The 17,796-nt window shown below is 53.0% G+C and overlaps 5 protein-coding genes across 5 annotated transcripts; 1 reads left to right on the top strand and 4 right to left on the bottom strand.

The window, feature by feature from the left end:
• Positions 1 to 274: 274 nt before the first annotated feature.
• Positions 275 to 1,325, bottom strand: MAM_06294 (dienelactone hydrolase; the record flags this gene model as incomplete). The annotated part of the gene is made up of 3 exons (XM_040825092.1): positions 275 to 607; positions 708 to 1,092; positions 1,276 to 1,325. 3 exons carry the CDS (start codon positions 1,323 to 1,325, stop codon positions 275 to 277), a joined length of 768 nt encoding a protein of 255 aa, XP_040676998.1.
• A 469-nt stretch (positions 1,326 to 1,794) lies between these two features.
• MAM_06293 (U1 zinc finger family protein) lies at positions 1,795 to 2,634 on the bottom strand (the record flags this gene model as incomplete). Its single annotated transcript, XM_040825091.1, has 1 exon — positions 1,795 to 2,634. The coding sequence occupies one exon, from the start codon at positions 2,632 to 2,634 to the stop codon at positions 1,795 to 1,797; it is 840 nt and encodes a 279-aa protein (XP_040676997.1).
• A 468-nt stretch (positions 2,635 to 3,102) lies between these two features.
• Positions 3,103 to 4,117, bottom strand: MAM_06292 (covalently-linked cell wall protein; the record flags this gene model as incomplete). Its single annotated transcript, XM_040825090.1, has 2 exons — positions 3,103 to 3,897; positions 3,977 to 4,117. The coding sequence occupies 2 exons, from the start codon at positions 4,115 to 4,117 to the stop codon at positions 3,103 to 3,105; spliced, it is 936 nt and encodes a 311-aa protein (XP_040676996.1).
• A 9,194-nt stretch (positions 4,118 to 13,311) lies between these two features.
• MAM_06291 (elastinolytic metalloproteinase Mep) lies at positions 13,312 to 15,237 on the top strand (the record flags this gene model as incomplete). Its single annotated transcript, XM_040825089.1, has 1 exon — positions 13,312 to 15,237. The coding sequence occupies one exon, from the start codon at positions 13,312 to 13,314 to the stop codon at positions 15,235 to 15,237; it is 1,926 nt and encodes a 641-aa protein (XP_040676995.1).
• A 543-nt stretch (positions 15,238 to 15,780) lies between these two features.
• Positions 15,781 to 17,592, bottom strand: MAM_06290 (GPI transamidase component GPI16; the record flags this gene model as incomplete). Its single annotated transcript, XM_040825088.1, has 2 exons — positions 15,781 to 16,784; positions 16,842 to 17,592. The coding sequence occupies 2 exons, from the start codon at positions 17,590 to 17,592 to the stop codon at positions 15,781 to 15,783; spliced, it is 1,755 nt and encodes a 584-aa protein (XP_040676994.1).
• Positions 17,593 to 17,796: the final 204 nt, after the last annotated feature.

Below are 17,796 nucleotides of genomic sequence, written 5' to 3'. Positions count from 1 at the left end.
CAACATGGATATTGCAAAAGGCACTAGGTCAAAACGGGCCAGTTCGCATAGCAGAGGCAGGCGGTGAGTTGGCAGGGTGCGGCGGCGTCTGCCGACCGACGCTTCACCGCTCACAACTATCACATCGACGTCGAGCCAGCCCCAGCTACACTGTCCATTCGTATTCATCTTGTCAATGTATCCCATGGCAATTGACTTCAGACCAAAAACTTCGCAGAGCATTTTCTATGAAACGTCTACAAACTAGAAGCTTAGGTGCCAGGGGGCCCCATCCTCACTGATCCTCCTGCAGAAGATAGTTCTCGAACCAAGTCACGGCCTGCAAGAACGCCTGCTCCTTGGCAAATCTTTGCGCCTTGACCTTGAGGTCGCCGCGCACGGCAAAGCCATGCTCAACACCGGAATACAGGTTAATCTGATAAGGTTTCTTGGTGGCCTTGAGAATCTCTTCAGATTTGTGCCGCTTGTCGGAAGGGAAGATGTCGTCCGTCTCTGCAGCCGCAATAGACAAGGGACCGCCGATAGCAGCGAGTTCGTCCTCCTCGACAAAGGAGGGGTGAGCAACGAAGCCAACGTCGATGCCGTCCTTGTAGTGACGAATAACGGACTTTTAGTCGTGTCCAATCAGCAAGCCAGATCCAAAAGGTTGCGTTGCCCCATCGTCATTGTAGGATGAATAGAACACGCTCCGCAGGGGAAGAAATTACCTTGGCACCGAAGCAGTAGCCAACAGCTCCAAGCTTCGTGATGCCCAGCCCCTGGATATACTTGATGCCAGCCTCGACGACGGGGTCGACATATGGTGCCGTATGGGGGTTGTTTCCATCGGTGCCCTTGCTCAACCAGGCCATGAAATCGAAGCCGTCGGGTCTGTTCAGCTTGACTGGGTCGCCATTGAACAGGTCAAGCACAACGGTGGTGTAACCCTGCTCGGCAAAGAGGTCCGCCATCAGCTGGCTGTTCTGCCAGATACCAATCACATCAGGAACGTAGAGAATGCCACAGCCGTTGTGGGCTTTGCCGTCGGGAGGAGTGGCGACATAGGCATCGATTTTGTTGTCGATTTTAATGAGCTTTCCGGCAGGCTTGCCCCTACAGACAGACAGTCAGTCAGCAACTTGACAACTGCCCAATGACAGTACCGGCATTAGAACGACGAGCAGATGGCAAGGTAGTCAAAGGATTGCGGGAGAGTTGCGTGGCTCCAGAAGCGGGACGTTTGCCCCTCTGACAGCGCGAGGTCCAGATGCGGGGCTTCTTCGACATTCAACATACTCAAACAAGCTTCCAAGGGTGCAGCATCTCGCTGGCGCGTTGGACGCCATCTTTGCTACTATCTGGCCCGAGAAAAAGAAAAGAAAAAGCCCTCTTTCTGGCAAGTAGGGCTGAACCAAGACTTTTGAAGCCGCAAGGTGGGCAAGCTGCGCCCCTTCTTTGACCAAGCTAGCAAGCTGACCTCCCCCGCCCTTCCCGAGCGAAGCCGGCTGGTCCCGTCAGCAACGACGGTCCACTGCAAGTTACTCCAAGCCGGTGCCGGAACAAACAGCCCCCAAAGATTCGCATTACGGACGATTGGGACAATTTCATGTCCGACTTCCACGCCTTTTGATCGACAAAGTTCCCCGATGCTGCCGTCGACCTGAAACCAAGTCGCTGAACTCCTTGGCTCTACAACAAACCCACGTTGCGCCACCAGAGAGAGTAAGACCAGACGACCAAAGAACACTCCATGTTCATAATATACTGGGTATCATCAATATACAAAATCGAGAGTCAAGAAAACTCCCCGCCCCCCTACTTGGTCCGTAAGCCCTTTGGCTTCCTCTTCTTGAATACCACGGGGACCACGGGGACCGCGGGGACCACGGGGCAGACACCAGAGCCGCCGTCCCCCGCCACCTCCTCCTTGACTTTTGCTTCGCTCGCCTCGTCCTTGACCTCTTCGCCCGGCACGCTCGCCGTGGTTTCCGGTCCAGCTTCAACAGCGCCCTCCTCCGGCTTCACCCCGCGGACGTCGCCCCTCTCGGCTTTCAACTGGACCGTCCCGCTGAGCAGCGCGTCCAGCTCTTCGTCCTCCTCCTCGGGCATCCTCCTCGAGTCCCTCCCCCACCTCCTCGGCTTCTTGAACAGCCCCTTCACGGCATCCTCCTCTTCCTCTTCCTCGTCCTCCCCCCTCTCCTCTCTCTTCCTCACCCCCGTCGCGGGCTTGTCCCTCGCTGCGTCCCCCGCCCCCTCAATCACCCGGCTACTCGTGACCGTCCATTCACCGGGCATGGCCATTTCGCCCCGAAAGTCCTCCGGTATCGCGACGCCCATCTCTGCCAACTGTTCGCGTTGCCTCTTCAGAGAAGCTTCCTTGGAGCTGCTCGCCGCTGCAGAGGCACGTCCCAGCCGCGACGGGCCCGATGAAGAGCTGGCGACAGCTGCATTAAGGCGATCAATCTCACGGCGCGCTCGTTCCTTGTCGCGCTCTTCCCGCTCGTGGGTGCGGTGTAGGTCACGCAGCGATCGCTTGATGGCATTTTGGTGCTTGGCTGTGGCTTCGTGGTTTTGGCGCTCAAGCTTGGTATCGCGCACAAAGACGGCGCAGTGTTTGCACCAGTAATTCGGCGATGCTTTCCAGTATTCCGTCATGGTATGCCCACTGTGACTGTTTGTGTCGGGAACAAAAAACCCATCGGGCCATTTGACCAGCTTCCCGCCTTGAGCTCCATTTTGCATTACGTAATCACAACTGCGTCGTCTTCAAGAGCCTCCCACTTTCACTGGACTCGATAGAAAAGAGTCGAGTCTGGTAAGATAATGTTTGTGTCTTTAGCCTAATAGGGCTGCAGTACCCTGTTCTTCTGTGCACTACCTAGTATTTGTTTACAGCTATCTGTTATTAACCCCTCGCACTTTCATTACATCCAGTGTCTCATAAAATACATCCAACCCCAACCAAAAATGAAAGTTCTCTGGTTCCCTACCAAGGACGTGATTACGGACATCATCCAAGGTCAATCCTCCTTCCACAGCATTATACCCACAATCGGGAAAACCAGAAAACCAGCATCTTCTCGGAACAGAACTAGGAAAACTCCAATCTAGTGCTATGCCGAGTTACAGGTAAAGGACGGCACCGAATACGGCAATGACCGCAGCCACAATGCTGGGGAAAGCCCTGTTGGCGGCGGCAGTAGGAACAGCAGTGGGAGCCTGAGGCGCAGCGCTGGTCGGCGCCTGGGGCTGACCATCCGAGATCTGGCTGACGGGTGGGGGAGGAGCCTGGGTTTGAGTAGGAGCCTGAGGCTGGCCGTCCGAGATCTGGCTGACGGGAGGAGGTGGTGCAGCGGTCTTGGGAGGAGCCTGAATTTGTCCGTCCGAGATTTGGCTGACAGGCGGTGCCGCGAGTGAGGTGGGAGCCTGGGGAGGAACCGAGGCACAAGGAGTTGTGCGGACCTGAACCTGACCGTCGCCGATCTGGCACATGGGGATGGGCACGGCCGTAGTATGGACCTGAGGCTGACCATCACTGAGGGCAGTGACGATAGTAGTTTGTACCATGCTAGTGCCAACAGGCTTGTTGCCATTGCCGCCATCGCTGCCACCGCCGTTGCCGCCATTGCAGGAGGTGGCAACAATCTCAATGGGAGAGCACTGAGCAGCCCAGTGGCGGTCGTACAGGTTGTAGAAGTCACCGGAGAGGCATCGGTAAAACACAGTAGAGCCGTCAAGGGCAAGAGAGCCGTTCTTGCAGACCGAAAACCCGGCTGACTTGATGGCGTTTTCTTGAGGAGGGGCGTCAAACTGGAACTGATAGTTGGAAGCAATGTAACCAGTCCTGTCGTGGGAGTCCTTCAAAACGCCGTCCTTGAGAGTCATGACCAGAGTGCCTTCACCTTCGCAAGCTCGTTTCTATGGGTTGGTCAGCCATCTTTACCTAATTCTGAGCTCCATCAACCCTCGATGGGGGCGAAGACAAGAATCAACTTACTTCAATGCTGCGTTTGGCCTCACCAAGAGAATAGATAGAAACCTGGAACTTGCCGTCGCGAGAAGTGCTGCACCCAGCAGGCTCGTCGGCCGCCATGGCCGTGGCCGCAAGACCAAGAGAAACGGCTGAAGTCCACTTCATTATGCTACAGCGGTGTGCCTGTTAGTTGCCAAAAGAGCCTGAAGCAATTGGAGAGGAACTTGGTGATGGAGGCACAAGGAAGGGTTGGGGCGGGAAATCTGTTAGAGCCGTCACGTAGTAACAGCTGGCAGACAATGACAACAGTGAGGGCAAGTGAATAGAAAAGTGACTTCAAAGTGAGCAAGCTCCCAGTGACAGTGCGGAGCGTACCTCGGAGTTATTACGGAAAAAGGGTGATATTTCGAACTCGCAAGAAATCAGGGTATCAACTCGAGAGACTGAAAGGTCACACGAGGAATGCTCTTGAGAGTAGACGGGAAAAAAACCAACGACAGATCAATTGTCTTTCCCAGCGATAGAAGGGGCAGATCAATCAAGGTGAGAGGGTGCAACGAAGATCAGACAAACAAAAAGCTAAGGAGAGGAGGAAAACATATCAGGTTTGGGAACGGGAGGGTAGGCACTGATATACATTATACTACTTCCCATAGGGCCCATGTAATGGATGATAAAGGATCGAATACAACTACCACTCTTGCTGGGGACAGCCCGTTGCCCCGGTCTGGGTCAGACCAAGGAGGATCGAATGTACGCTTCTTTAGACTGGGTCCGTCTCCAGAAGCACATGTATTAGCGCTTAGGATATGCAAGGCCCCTGTGAAGTTGGACTTGACTTGGCCAGAAAGAGGCCGAAGTGTTGTTGATCCACATTTCGGAGGCTGGAGTGGGTGGCACTTCTGATGTCAATGGCGACGGTTTTGAGTACCAATGCGTTCCCAACACAAAGATATTTTCCCGCCTGGCAAGCAGTGGCAACTATGTTTAGTAAGTTACTTTGACTTTGATTCCAGCAACACAGGCCCGTACAACAGTCAATTGAGTGTCGTATGACTGTGTGGTCAAACCACCCCCCGGCATTCACGTCTTCTCTCAGTTGGAATGCCTCGGGCGAAGGCAACAATGCGCAACAAGAAGAAGAGCCACCAGCCCTGACACTGACATGTTGAACTTGAATGTGTGTACTCCGTAGATGGGCCCCAAGGTCTAACGTTCAGACAAAGTGTGCCGGCTCAATAACAACAGAGCAGGACTCAGTTGACGATGGTGGCAGATGAGGGGGTCGACCCAACCACCCCCGCAAATTTGAGATGTTTTGAGAGACTCCATACATGCAGGAGGGCATCCAGCTTTGCTTTTGTCGTGCGTCAAACTGCTTAGGTTGTGCCGGGGGCAGAAAAATTGCAGTCAGCGAACGATGACTATAGGTCGCAACGGCTCCTCGTTTCAAGGTGGACTAAAAAAGGCAGCACGGCGAAAGACAAGTTGGGAGCTCCGGTTAACAATGGTATCCGTATTACGACTAGCGGATCACTAGGATTGTCTCAGTGTCCATGCAGACCATAGAAAGTGGGTGAAGATGACCCCAGTGGGTGAGGTGGGCGTGAAGACTTTGCAACCAGCTTGCCAGCCTCCTGGGCTTGCTTCTCCGTCCTCCCCTTGGAATTGTTCTTGGCTCGCTACTAGGGCAGCGGTTGACTTGCCTCCTTGACAAAGCCTCATGAACACTGAAGGCCGTACGGACGGCGTATTTGAGGCTGGGTCAAATTCCAATTCGCCGTACAATCAGTAAACCGACTAACTGCTTCAATCGGGCCACGGAGTGTTTGGAAGCATTGGTCACATTAGGCTCCTGTAAGCTGTTTCGCCATGTCAGGTCATTTTTTCGGTATTACTCTGTGCTGTGTCCGTGTTATAAATATATACCGCTTTTTCACCACGATGATCCGTCTCTCGCTTGGTTTTTGTACACCAGTTTGGCTTGTAGGCGGTCATCCAGGTACTGAAGCCGAAGTGGCATGGCATGCATAGCCCCTGGTAAAGAGTCAAGACTGTGCGTAGGCTTTGAGCCAGATCACCAAAGAGTACGGAGTAATGTCCCGGGCTTGCGGCGGGGTCTCGCTTGTGTGTCCGTGCCGTAAGCACCGTTCGAATTGGCATCGAACAAGTCCATCCGATAAGAACCTCTCGTATCGAGGTGGGATTTAGAAGGAACGAATTATGCTTCAACTGAAAAGCCAGGTCAAGTAAGGGGCGTCTAGTGATGTTGCACCAATGATGATCGTTGTCACGTCGCATTACTTCTCCTCGAATAGTCGCTAGTTGACCCTAGAGGAAACAGACGGCTCAGATGTGCCACGTTTGCGGATGGACGAGCAGTGAGGTCTTTGAAACAAGCCGCGCCAATTACTAGCCAGCATTGAGAACTCGGTACAGGGAGTTGGAACATGGAGCCGTCTGGGGGAGAGACCGCCAGGCACAACGTACTCTAGCGGCGGTGCGCGTGATGCGCCAAGGATACCACTCTGCACAAGAGAAAGATGATGGGGCCGCGGCTCGAGGCGCGTGGGCGAGCACAAACATACACACGAGCAGAACAAAAGAACAAAAGGAGCAGAGAAAGTGAGGGATCAACAATGGCCCAAGTCGCGCGGAAACGGTGGTCGGTTGCTGTTGCTGGTGTTTGCCGGTGGGGCAGGAAGGAGCCACCGAGTGGAGCGCTCGCCAAGCTAGGGCCAGCCAGCAACAAGATGGAGGCCGCAGCCCGTCGACGCCTCCCGATGTCCATCCAGTCGGGACTTGGGACGAGAACTTGCCCGAATCCTCACATAAACATGGACGTTACCGAGTAAAGAGTACTTGGGTACGTACTTACTTGAGCACCCACTGACCTGCCTGTTGCCGTTGCCTCCCCCCGCCACCCCCGACGCTAGTCAGCCCAAAACGGCCTAGCAAATGGTGCGTACCGTCGCCTGCTGCACATGTGGTAAGCAGCAATGGATGGCACAAGCGCTACACAGGTGCAGCACCAACAACAACAACCAACAACGCGCCTCGGCTTCAAACGTTCCAAGGACACAAAAACATCACAAATCCACACCAAAACCTATCGATGCGATGCCCTTCCGCTACCCCAAACTACAAGCGCCCAATCCATTCATTGACCGATACTCCGTACCCCTCGTCGTTTCGCGTTTCGCGGTTGCCGGGCGACCGCCTGCTGCCAATAAACCTCCGTGGTTGCAACCCGCCGGTCCGCCAACTTAATTAATATGTATGCGTCAACGTGCGGGACGATGCAATAATACATCAGCAATGCCAATTGATTAAGCATTCCCCAGGGGGATGAGGGACTTTAGGATTCCGGATTTCTGAGGATAGCATCCGAGCCACCGAGAGGGCTGCCACGAGGCACTTGACTTTGCAGGCAGGGCCCGTGCGACCTCTTTGCTCAGCCGTGCTTCAGACTCCCGCCGCACGTCTTCTTTGCCCTTTCGAGCGAGTCCCTGGTCGATTAGTTTTGGTTGGCCGTGTGCTGTTTTCGGCCGTGGCTTGCCCAGGCGGATGCGCCATGAGATCAGACGGCTGCCACTGACGATAGCTCCAAAGTCAAACCAGAGAGGAAACTTCCCTTACCTCATGCGAGGCTTCGGCCAACCCGGGGTATGAACAAGTCCTCTATTACGCTTAGGCTTTGCGCGGTCTAAACCCTCCTCATTCATGCTCCTGATCCTGTCAACTGTCCAAGTGGGATTCGCGGCTCAGACATGGCTACTTGCTGCTTCTTCAAACAGAGGAAAAAAGGAAGTCTGCAGACGCGTCATTCTGATCCTCCATAGATTTTCTGGAACTTACAGGTGCTTGGCCTGGAAGCCGGAAACATGGCCGTGCGACCTTGCTGGCGCTATTCCGAAAATCAGCAACTACTCCGCGCAAGTGAGAGTTCTCTATCCACAAATCGGCCCCCGTAGTGGGTGCTTGATCGTACGGATCTTAATCGCCCTACGGCTTTGTGGCACAGGCTCCAGTCGTGTCTGACTCGGGCGCGTCACGTCACACAACAAGTGAGTGGCCGACTGGACCAAGGGCTCCGCAGATGACTGGATATTATCCTCACACCAGGAGTCAAGGACACACTTGTGAAACAATGACCGAGGGCAGAACCGTCGGTTACTGGTCGTGTCGTGCAGTCAATCTTGCATGCAATCCCAGATGGCGCCCTGCAGGCATGTGTGCCCAGGACACTACGAGAGATATTTCACCACCCTCTCATCTCTCCAGGAAGAAGCATACAAAGCGAGTGCCCCATTCTCACAGCCCACATACCCCATCCACACGAGCCATACTTGACACGTCACGCCAAATAGGTAATCATGTTCCATGATGAGAGAATAGTCAGCTTTTTGACCCATTTGGGTCCGTTCCATGGCAGCCCTCTCTCCTGGACTGAATCGCAGAACGTACGTACTCCATACATACAAATGTGTCTTTGGCTTGATGTGGTGACACAAGAAGCTATAGTGGATTGCGACGGTGCAGTGTAATGGCCCTACCGGCTGTTTTAACCGAGTGCATCGATACGTTTCCCCGTGTGGCAGCAACTAGTCACAAGCTTAGCTCGGAGTTTGTAGTGAAACTTTTATATAACGTTAGCTAGCAGTTAGCCTACATACATCGCACACAGTCGACCGGGTTTACTTGAAACAGTAAACAACTGGTTACTACTAGTATTTCGTCGTCGCATTGTGAGCTGCAGAACAATGGGGTCATGGGAAGTTGAGCTTAGAACGCCATCTACATTCCATTGCAGAGTGGTGGCACCCGGAGGTCATTTGACTGGTGTCTCGAAGCATAGGGACCAAGGATGACCGGATAAATCTCAAGTCGGAGTTAATAATCATCATCGAAGAATTCTCAGCACGGCGAATCCACGGCTTTGCTTCGAGCATCTCATCTGCTGTGATGAGATTGGACGTAGTGTTGCTACAGGGTAGGCGTGGATTGAGGAGGGAATGTGTGTTGTTGACATGTTATCATTTCTGAAAAAAAAAAGATTAATATACATGTTTTTTTTATCTGTTTATTTATTTAATTATGTCAGGCTGTCCGATTCTGGAAAGGCTAGTATTGAGTTGCGAATTCGAAATTTCAAGTCTGACATTCTGGCACGAAACAGACGTGAAATAGGAGACACGCAATACTAGGCCATGGACGATTTCGGTCAGGCTCAAGATGAGCTGGATGAAGATGAAGTCGGCGTAGGAAAGCGCAATGGCGCCCCCAACTGTCTTGTCGTGTTGTTTGCTTATATCACAATAACATCTGACCAAAAGGTATTTCCCCTCAAGCGCTGCGGGACCAGTATCAAGGCGCAATGGCACCAAAGTCGTGGATTTACATACACCGTCTGGTGTTTATCTCAATAGCGGGAATTGCTTCGAGACTTTGCCGGAACCCTTACTCCCGTGTGTATTCAAGTTGCTGAATCTAGGCTTTGGTCTTTGCCAATAATTAACAACTTCGATTTCTTGTCTGGAGAGAGCTCTCGGGTCAGCGTAACCAGTATTGCGTACGTCTGCCGTGTTAGTTCAGAGGTGTTACAGTCAACCAACCAAATCTCAAACTGGGGGGTTAGATGGTAGAAAACCCCCAAATCCGTTCTGCATATAACTATGTTTATCAGCCCCTCTACATGCGACATATCACACCTCGTCAAGTCAATTCGACACATTGGACTACCGCTGTTACACGGAACTTGGGTCAAGCCTCAACCACATGACTAGCCGCAATGCACAAAGGTTGCAGCTATCACGATGCCCTCATAGGCCACTTGCGGGCCCGGGTCTAAGGCCCAAAGGCCTAAAATGTCTTGCCCCCTTGTTGCCTCATTCATCTACTCGTGTTACACACAAAGGCATCTGCTTGTATATATAGCTCTCGTTTGTCTGGTCCTTCAGATTGAGGAATCAAAGACATTCAAGACCACACGATATTCTGTGTGAAGATGAGCCATTTGCTCCAAGCCCTGATCACTACAACCAGCCCTTGCTACAACCGCCGAATTGATGCGAGACTTGGGCACATCGGGAGGCTCAAAAGCACCTTGCCACCCCGGCAAGTCATTACGCACGGAATCGTTGGATTGTAAGCCTAAACATACAGCCATCAAGAGCTTCATATAAGGGAGATGCTTCCTTTGACCTCCCGGATTGTACAAAATGTGAATCCGATTTCAGAAAGTAGGGCATCAGTGCTGTGATGCTCGCATGGCAATGCACTGTTGGGGGTAGTCTAGCGATTGCCAGTTAGGAGTGTGTCTCTATGTAACAAGGGCTGGTCTTGTCGATCAGGGCTTGGAGCAAATGACTTATATTCACATATAATATCGTAGGATAGTGCCGGTGTGCGTAACCCGAGTAGGCAACAAAGGGGTGATGCCCTTTGTGCCTTGCTGCCTTGATGCCTTAGTGGCCGAGCCTACTGGTGGCATATGAGGGCATTGTGATAGCTGCAACGTTTGTGGATTGCAGCTAGTCATGTGGTTGAGGCTTTTCCGTGTAACAATCCAGTGGGTGAGCATGTGAACGATCAGTGATCATGCTGATATTGAAGTCAAGCGACAAGTCTTTCCGCGCCTGCGTACACTTGAGTGTATATATCCACGTGCCTTCCCGCACTATCGAGACTGCCTGTTGGGCTTGTAGTTTGCCGACATCTGCTCTGGAATTGTCTTGTGACAGCAGTTCTACGAATAAGGCTGGGTCTAGATCCCTTATTTCTGAGAGTCAGCATAGATCCTTTACATGTTATTATAGGTAGAAAAGGGACAGAGGTCAGGATGGCGACGCAATGCTGCAAGGCTATGATTCCCAAGGAGGGGAGGAACGGTAACCCTACTGTTGGAGCGAAAGTGACACCCGTCGCACAAACTTCCTTGCAAGAAAGACATGGTTAAAAAGTTGGCTACTGTGTAGCGAAAAGCTAAAAAAGTTAAGGATCATGGTTGAATTCGTAGTCGAAGTCGTAGTCGTAGTCGACTAGTCGTAGGGCCGGTCGCGCTCAATCGGGCAGGCGGAACGGAACGCCTGACGTGCAACATCAAGGCCGAGCACCTGCCTCACGTTCGGTCTCTCTTTTCACCTCCCCCCATAGCCATCCCGTATCTCTTGGCGTTTGCATCACTCAATGCCGGCAAAGGCAGTTTGGAAAGAATCATCAAGGCCACTGTCCACCGTCTTCCGCAAAAGTATTCCCGTCAAACTTCAGGTATGGACATTGGATTTCGACTCGACGCATCCATCACCCGTGGTACCGAATGGCCCAGCACGCACCCAACACCTTGCTAATCGTTTGTGGGCAGTTGACACGAAGACCGCGGACAACGCACTTTCTCCCGGAAATACCAGATGCTAACGCCTTGCCAATGGCGGCCCTGGTCCCTGGACATGTATGGGAAGGAGGAGGAGCACTTGATTCAGGGCTCTTGGCGATCTCGCTATGCCGCGGGGGTCAATGCTGGCATTGTGTTTCGACAACATTTCGGGCCTTTGACCAACGAGATATTGGCCGCAGTTGACTAAAAAAGTCGATTTAGAGCAACCTGGAGAACTACCATCCCCTGTCTTTTCATCGATCAAGCCAAGCTTGGCCGTGCACGCAGGACTAGTGGTACCTAAGAAGGCCACCTTCTTAACTGGGCAGGGGACTCCAGCTCGGATGGGATGTAGGGATCTTATCTCACCACCACACATCATTCATCACGCATCTTTGAGATTGGGCTGGTGCGGCCAGAGATGCACCGCCCAGTGTCTGTGTCTGGGACGGCGTACACGTTGGTCATGTCGCATCGTGAGTCTTGGCTCCTCGCCCAGACACAACCGACCCATGTCACTGATGCGAACGACGCCATCACATAACTCCAAGTTGGAATCGCGGGACCTTGATTGGTGGGACGCAACGGACGCCCGCGACGGCAGCACGACCAGGATGAAATGCATCATCGCCAACCTAACCGTGTCTTTACACTTTGCCGACAAGCTTACAACACACTTAGACAACAATGCTGCTGCTCTTGGCAATGTGGTGGCCCGTCAACATGGAGTACGGGATGCACGACTGGACCGAACCAGATCCCTCCATATATCTATACCGAGGGTAGATTTGAGGGCAACTTGGGATATACGCCCCGTAAAATAGACGATGCGTATGCTTTTCACTTTGCATAAAGCTCTTCTCCGATGCGGCCTGACAAGCTCGATCGGGCAGGTCCTCATGCCTAGATCTCGCAATGGGTTTTACGTTGATGCAGTCACCATTTTGCCTTTTAGAAGCTGGCTTGATTTGGCTAATGAGGCCTTATACTCTCTAGTAACCTAGAGTCGGATTGAGAAGCCTTGCCGATCTATCAATGGGATGTCTTGTGGTCGACAGGGAAAGTGCATTGGAACTATTCCTGACATAGAAGTTCCAGCATAAACTCAGTCAAGGAACAAATCCTGTTCATCAAAGAATCCAAGAGGAAGCTTTGTTTGGTCTCTATGAGACGGATTCGTGTACACATCCAGCTGAAGCAGACGGGAGCATACTGGAACAAACAAAGACCTTTCAACCCAGCTGTTAACCATCTTGGTCATGCAGGTACCTACGCTTTTAGATTCAACCGATCACCACCAAGATGAAGAAAAAGTCAAGAGAAATCACCCTGCAGGGCGGTGATGAGGCACGGAACCTACTGGAAGATGCTACATAGCCCAGCAAAGGTCTACAACCAATGTCGTTTTGCCATGCTTTGGCAATATCATACAAGTTCTCAGCAGTCTGCGACGACACTATGCCACAAAGCACTTCGCGCACTTCAGCAGGGTCCAAATTGAAACCATGATACCCTCCACTTGACCGGTAGGACTCGTCCTCCATTCTCCCCAGAGTTGGACCCAGGACAATCATCGTACAAATCATAAACCATCACTGCTGAGGCTACCCCCATCACCTTCCTATCTTTAGGGATGCAAGCTAAATTGCTATCCTATCCTAGATAGGTAGCTGAGGACAAATGTTGGGTCACGGTAGCATCTTCAGACAGGACTAATCCATTACTTCAAGGTCACGCTACTGGCCAGTAGACCAAACAGGAAGCTCGACTTTTGGTGATGGCTTTGGAGAATGGACTTACAGAGACGATTGCCCGAAACCTGAAAGCTTGTCTCATCGTTGAGATAATCAGGAGTATAAAGTCAGGATGATTGTCCCAGAAACACGGAATATCTCGCAAGCAGGCTACACCAGGCTCAGCCCAAATACCAGCTCGTGTCAGAAGCCAACTATATCATTTCGTATTTCCATATTATTGATTCATCATGAAGTCTGCTGCTGTTTTGGGGCTCACCGGTCTTGCTGCCAATGTTTTGGCACATCCTCAGAGATACCATGCCAACGGCGCCTCTCTGGACAAGCGTGACGTCGATCTGAGCAAATTCCGCATGCCAGGGACATCAGAATACACTGCTTCAGCCAAGGCCAAGCTAGACCCAGCTGCGAGCATCATCCAGAGGCGAGGAGATTATGTCAGTGCTGCCACGGAGCTCGTCAAGACGGTCTTCCCCGGCGCCGAGTTCCGTGTCGTCGATGATCACTACGTCGGCACCGATGGCCTTGCCCACGTCAACTTTAAGCAAGTTGTCCATGGTATTGATATCGACAATGCTGATTTCAACGTCAACGTCAGCCCTGATGGCACCATCTTCTCCTATGGAAACAGCTTCTACAAGGGCAAGACGCCTTCCGAGAGCCCCCTTCACAAGCGCAAGTTTACAGATCCCGTCAACGCTTTGAACGGCGTTGTCGACATCCTTAAACTCTCCATCAAGACCACAGACGCCAAGGCAGAAGCTAAGGAAGGCACTGAGATCTACACCTTTAAAGACACTTCGGGTGCTGTCAGTGATCCAGAAGCCAAGCTGGTCTATCTCACAAAAGATGATGGCTCACTTGCACTGACCTGGAGAGTTGAGACTGATGTCGTGGACAACTGGTTGTTGACATATATTGATGCCGACAACAGCAAGGACGTCCACGGCGTCGTCGACTACGTCTCTGACTTTGCTACCTTAGAGGTCTATCCTTGGAGGGTAAATGACCCTACTGAAGGTGCTCGCTCTGTTGAGACCGACCCATGGAACATCGACGCTTCTCCATATACATGGTTCGGCGACGGCTCCAAGAATTACACTACCCTCTGGGGCAACAATGCCGTTGCCCAGACAAACCACGATGGCCACAACAACGTCAACGACTTTGCCAAAAGCTACCGCCCGACTTCTTCTGCCCGCAACTTTGAGTACGACTACTCCCCTTCTCAGTCTAACAAGGACGATTACCAAGATGCCTCCATCACTCAGTTGTTCTACACGGCAAACACTTATCACGACTTGCTCTATACCTTGGGATTTACCGAGGCCGCAGGAAATTTCCAGACCGACAATAGTGGCAAGGGGGGCAAGGGCAACGACTTCGTCGTCCTTAACTCCCAGGACGGCAGCGGCACTAACAATGCCAACTTTGCCTCCCCCCCTGACGGCTCTCGCCCTCGCATGAGAATGTACATGTGGACGCAGACTAGTCCCCAGCGCGACTGTGCCTTTGACTCGGATGTTATTCTCCATGAGTTTACTCACGGCCTGTCAACTCGTCTGACCGGCGGCCCTGCCAACTCAGGCTGCCTCAACGGCCTGGAGTCTGGGGGCATGGGAGAGGGCTGGTCCGACTTCATGGCCGCCGCCATCCTCATCAAGTCCACAGACACGCGCACCAAGGACTTCCCCGTTGGTGTCTGGGTTTACGACAATCCCAAGGGCATCCGATCCTACCCCTACTCCACCAGCATGAAGAGGAACCCATACACATACGCTGACGCTAACCAGAAAAATGAGGTCCACGCCATGGGCGAGATCTGGGCCAACACTCTCTACGAGGTCTTCTGGAACCTCGCTGACGCTCACGGCATCACCGACGACAAGTACCCTGTGTTTGATGCCAAGGGTGTCCCTACGGACGGCCGCTACCTCGCCATGAAGCTCGTCATGGGCGGCATGTCCATCCAGCCATGCAACCCCAACATGGTTTCTGCCCGAGACGCCATTCTTGACGCTGACAAGAGCCTCACTGGCTCCGCCAACAAGTGCCTGCTATGGAAGGCCTTTGCCAAGCGTGGTCTGGGCACAAAGGCCCGGTACAATGGTGGTCGCAACCGCGTCGAGGACTTTACCGTCCCAGCCGGCTGTTAAAAGTGCATATTATTCCTCGGATGTGCCACTCGACATTGTACGGGGTCAAAGTCGTTGGTGAGCAAGTAAATAGTCTATGTCAGTGAAAGTAAGCGGTTTGAATTACATGGATTTGGGGTAGGCGCGAGGTTTCCGGGTTTCTGTGTGTGTGATAACGGGAGGGAGGGAGGGTCCGCCCCATGAGTTGTGGACTTGAAAACGACCATGTGCGTCTCACAGATCTTGTCTAGTTTCGTGTATTTCTTGCCACCTTGCATGCATGCAAACATGAATATATACTTGTGCGCTCGAGACGATGTATAGAGCTGTGATGGAATTTGATCGCCGAATGAGCGCCCTGGGTAAGCTTGTTCCCACCGCAACGTATCGGATGGCAAGCCGTACAGTTTATCCTGTCGGGCCATGTGTCCCTTGAGCTCATCACCCAGTGTACAAGATGAGCGTGCAAAGTCGTGCGAGGTACAATTCATCATCACCCTCCAGTATGCTGACAGAAACCCAAAGGAAAAGTAAGAAACTACAGCTATGCCTGTCGCCCAGTGGCTATTGCCCGCCGCCCCTTTTCTTCTGGTACTTGGCCAACAGATATCTCAACTTCCACTTTGCCATGGGGCTCGCGACCTCGTCCGCGCCAACTAACCTCCTCACGAGGATGTTATACAGCCCACCAAAGGCAAGTGCGATGGCCGTCGACGTAAAGATGATCACATTGTACGGCATGCTGAAGTCCGGCGTGGGCAGGTACAGCAACAAGCTTGTCGTACGGAGATTCATGACTTGCGGCTCGAGAGTGCGAATCACGGCTGCGGCCACGTCAAAACCGCGGTTGGCATCGGGGGGGTACTCTGTGTACCGCAGAATGGCCTTTTCAAAGTCATAGGTGAGGAAGACGGTGCATCGCGGTGGGATGCGCATCAGCAGTTCGAGTTGGGTACCGCGGGAGCGGTCCAGCGCGGGCCGATAATGGATCTGTTTAATGAGTTGGGTGGAATTGGTTGTTGGGGCGGCCGAGGTTGAAATGCGGGTAGACAATGTGTGGAGGTAGATGCGCATGAACCAGGGGAGGGACTCGAGATAGACGAATTCGACTTCGACGGGGTTGGGGTTGGTGAGGATGGCTTGGACGCCTCCATGTTCTTGGCCGTAGCCAGTGAAGCTGCGCTCCGCGTAGAGGAGAGGCCGTACGGGTTCGACGAGCTCTTTTGCTGCTTCGTCGGGGGTCCTGGCCTCGGACTTGGGTAGGACGAGATCAAATTCGCTCTGGGCAGGGATTGTGTAGCATCTGGACATGCCGTTCTTGTCCTTGATTTCGGTGGACCCTCCGGAGGCGTAGACGACGCGTGAATCGGGGACCTCGAGGCACACGGGAGGCACCTGGGCGTCGGCAAGGGGGCATGTGCCTTTCATGGAGCGGCCAAAGATGTGAGAGAGCGTCCAGTCTTGGCCGTTGAGGTGGTCGGCTGGGAAGCAGCGATCATGGTCGTGGTAGGGCTTGGAGGTGTCGCAGACCAGTTCGTGGGCGGGAGGTGGTCTTGGGATCGGGTTATCTGGAAACATGGTCAGTTGATAGAACAACCCGTGTCGCGTTTCTTGTCAAGGCATACCCCTCGGCCTCTTGGATCGGTTGACGTCCATGACCATATCAATTGTCTGCTCCATCTGCAACACACAATGGCCATGGCTGTCGCAAATCGGCTTCACATCTATGGCCATGCTCTGAAATGACGAATCAAACAACTTGTGACCGTCCAATAGACTGGCGATGCCCGCTTTTCCATGACAGGGCAGCAACTTCAAGAAGGGCGTCAAGTTCTCCGTACACACCACCTCGTGCGGCAACACACCATGTAGCAATCTCGTTTTTGCCAACGTCTCGCTCGAGTGATGACCCTCGGGTTGAAACGAGAGAGCTGGGCGTACGGTCCTCGTCCCGTCAATGAAGTTGAGACTGGCGCAGAACAAGCCGGAGAGGGCATTGGTCAAGGTCAGCCAATTCCCATCTGCATGTTGGTCGGTTTCGGCGTCCATCCAGGCCCACAGCTCGACACCAGTGCCGCCTTCCTTGGTGCCATCCCAAGGTCGCGCTCCCCATTTCTCTGCATCCCAGCGTCCCAAGGTGAAGCGTAGATGGAGCTCTCGTGTGCCCGCATACTCGAGGATCTGGCCAAGCGACCGGGGGAACAATCGGAAGTTGTGCGCCTCAAAGGCGGCTACTGAGGTGTTTGATTTGAAATTGAAGCTTGCAAGGAGCTGAGAGAGCGGCAATGGACGCAATGTGAGCTGTTCGTGGTAGTCGGCAGCGGCGGCGAGTCCGGGGACAAGAGATGCCAGCAACGGCGTCAGCCAGAGACGCATCTCGCGGATCTTGTGTGTTTATCGATGCAACGGCCAAGGCGAGGCGCCCCTTTCACAATGCCGAAACGGAGAAGAGAAGGTTGAAAAGAAGGACAGGGAAAAAAGGGCAGATAGTCAAAGAATGCAACTGCCCACGCGGTTGCGGTAGCATGGACATCTCGCGTCCGTCGCGCCGAGTTCATGAGAGTCGACGAGGATCCCAGT

Source organism: Metarhizium album, assembly GCF_000804445.1.
Source record: "Metarhizium album ARSEF 1941 chromosome Unknown scaffold_19, whole genome shotgun sequence".
NCBI lineage: Eukaryota > Fungi > Ascomycota > Sordariomycetes > Hypocreales > Clavicipitaceae > Metarhizium > Metarhizium album.
Note: the sequence above shows the minus strand (reverse complement) of the source record. Positions and strands in the feature narration are given on the sequence as shown.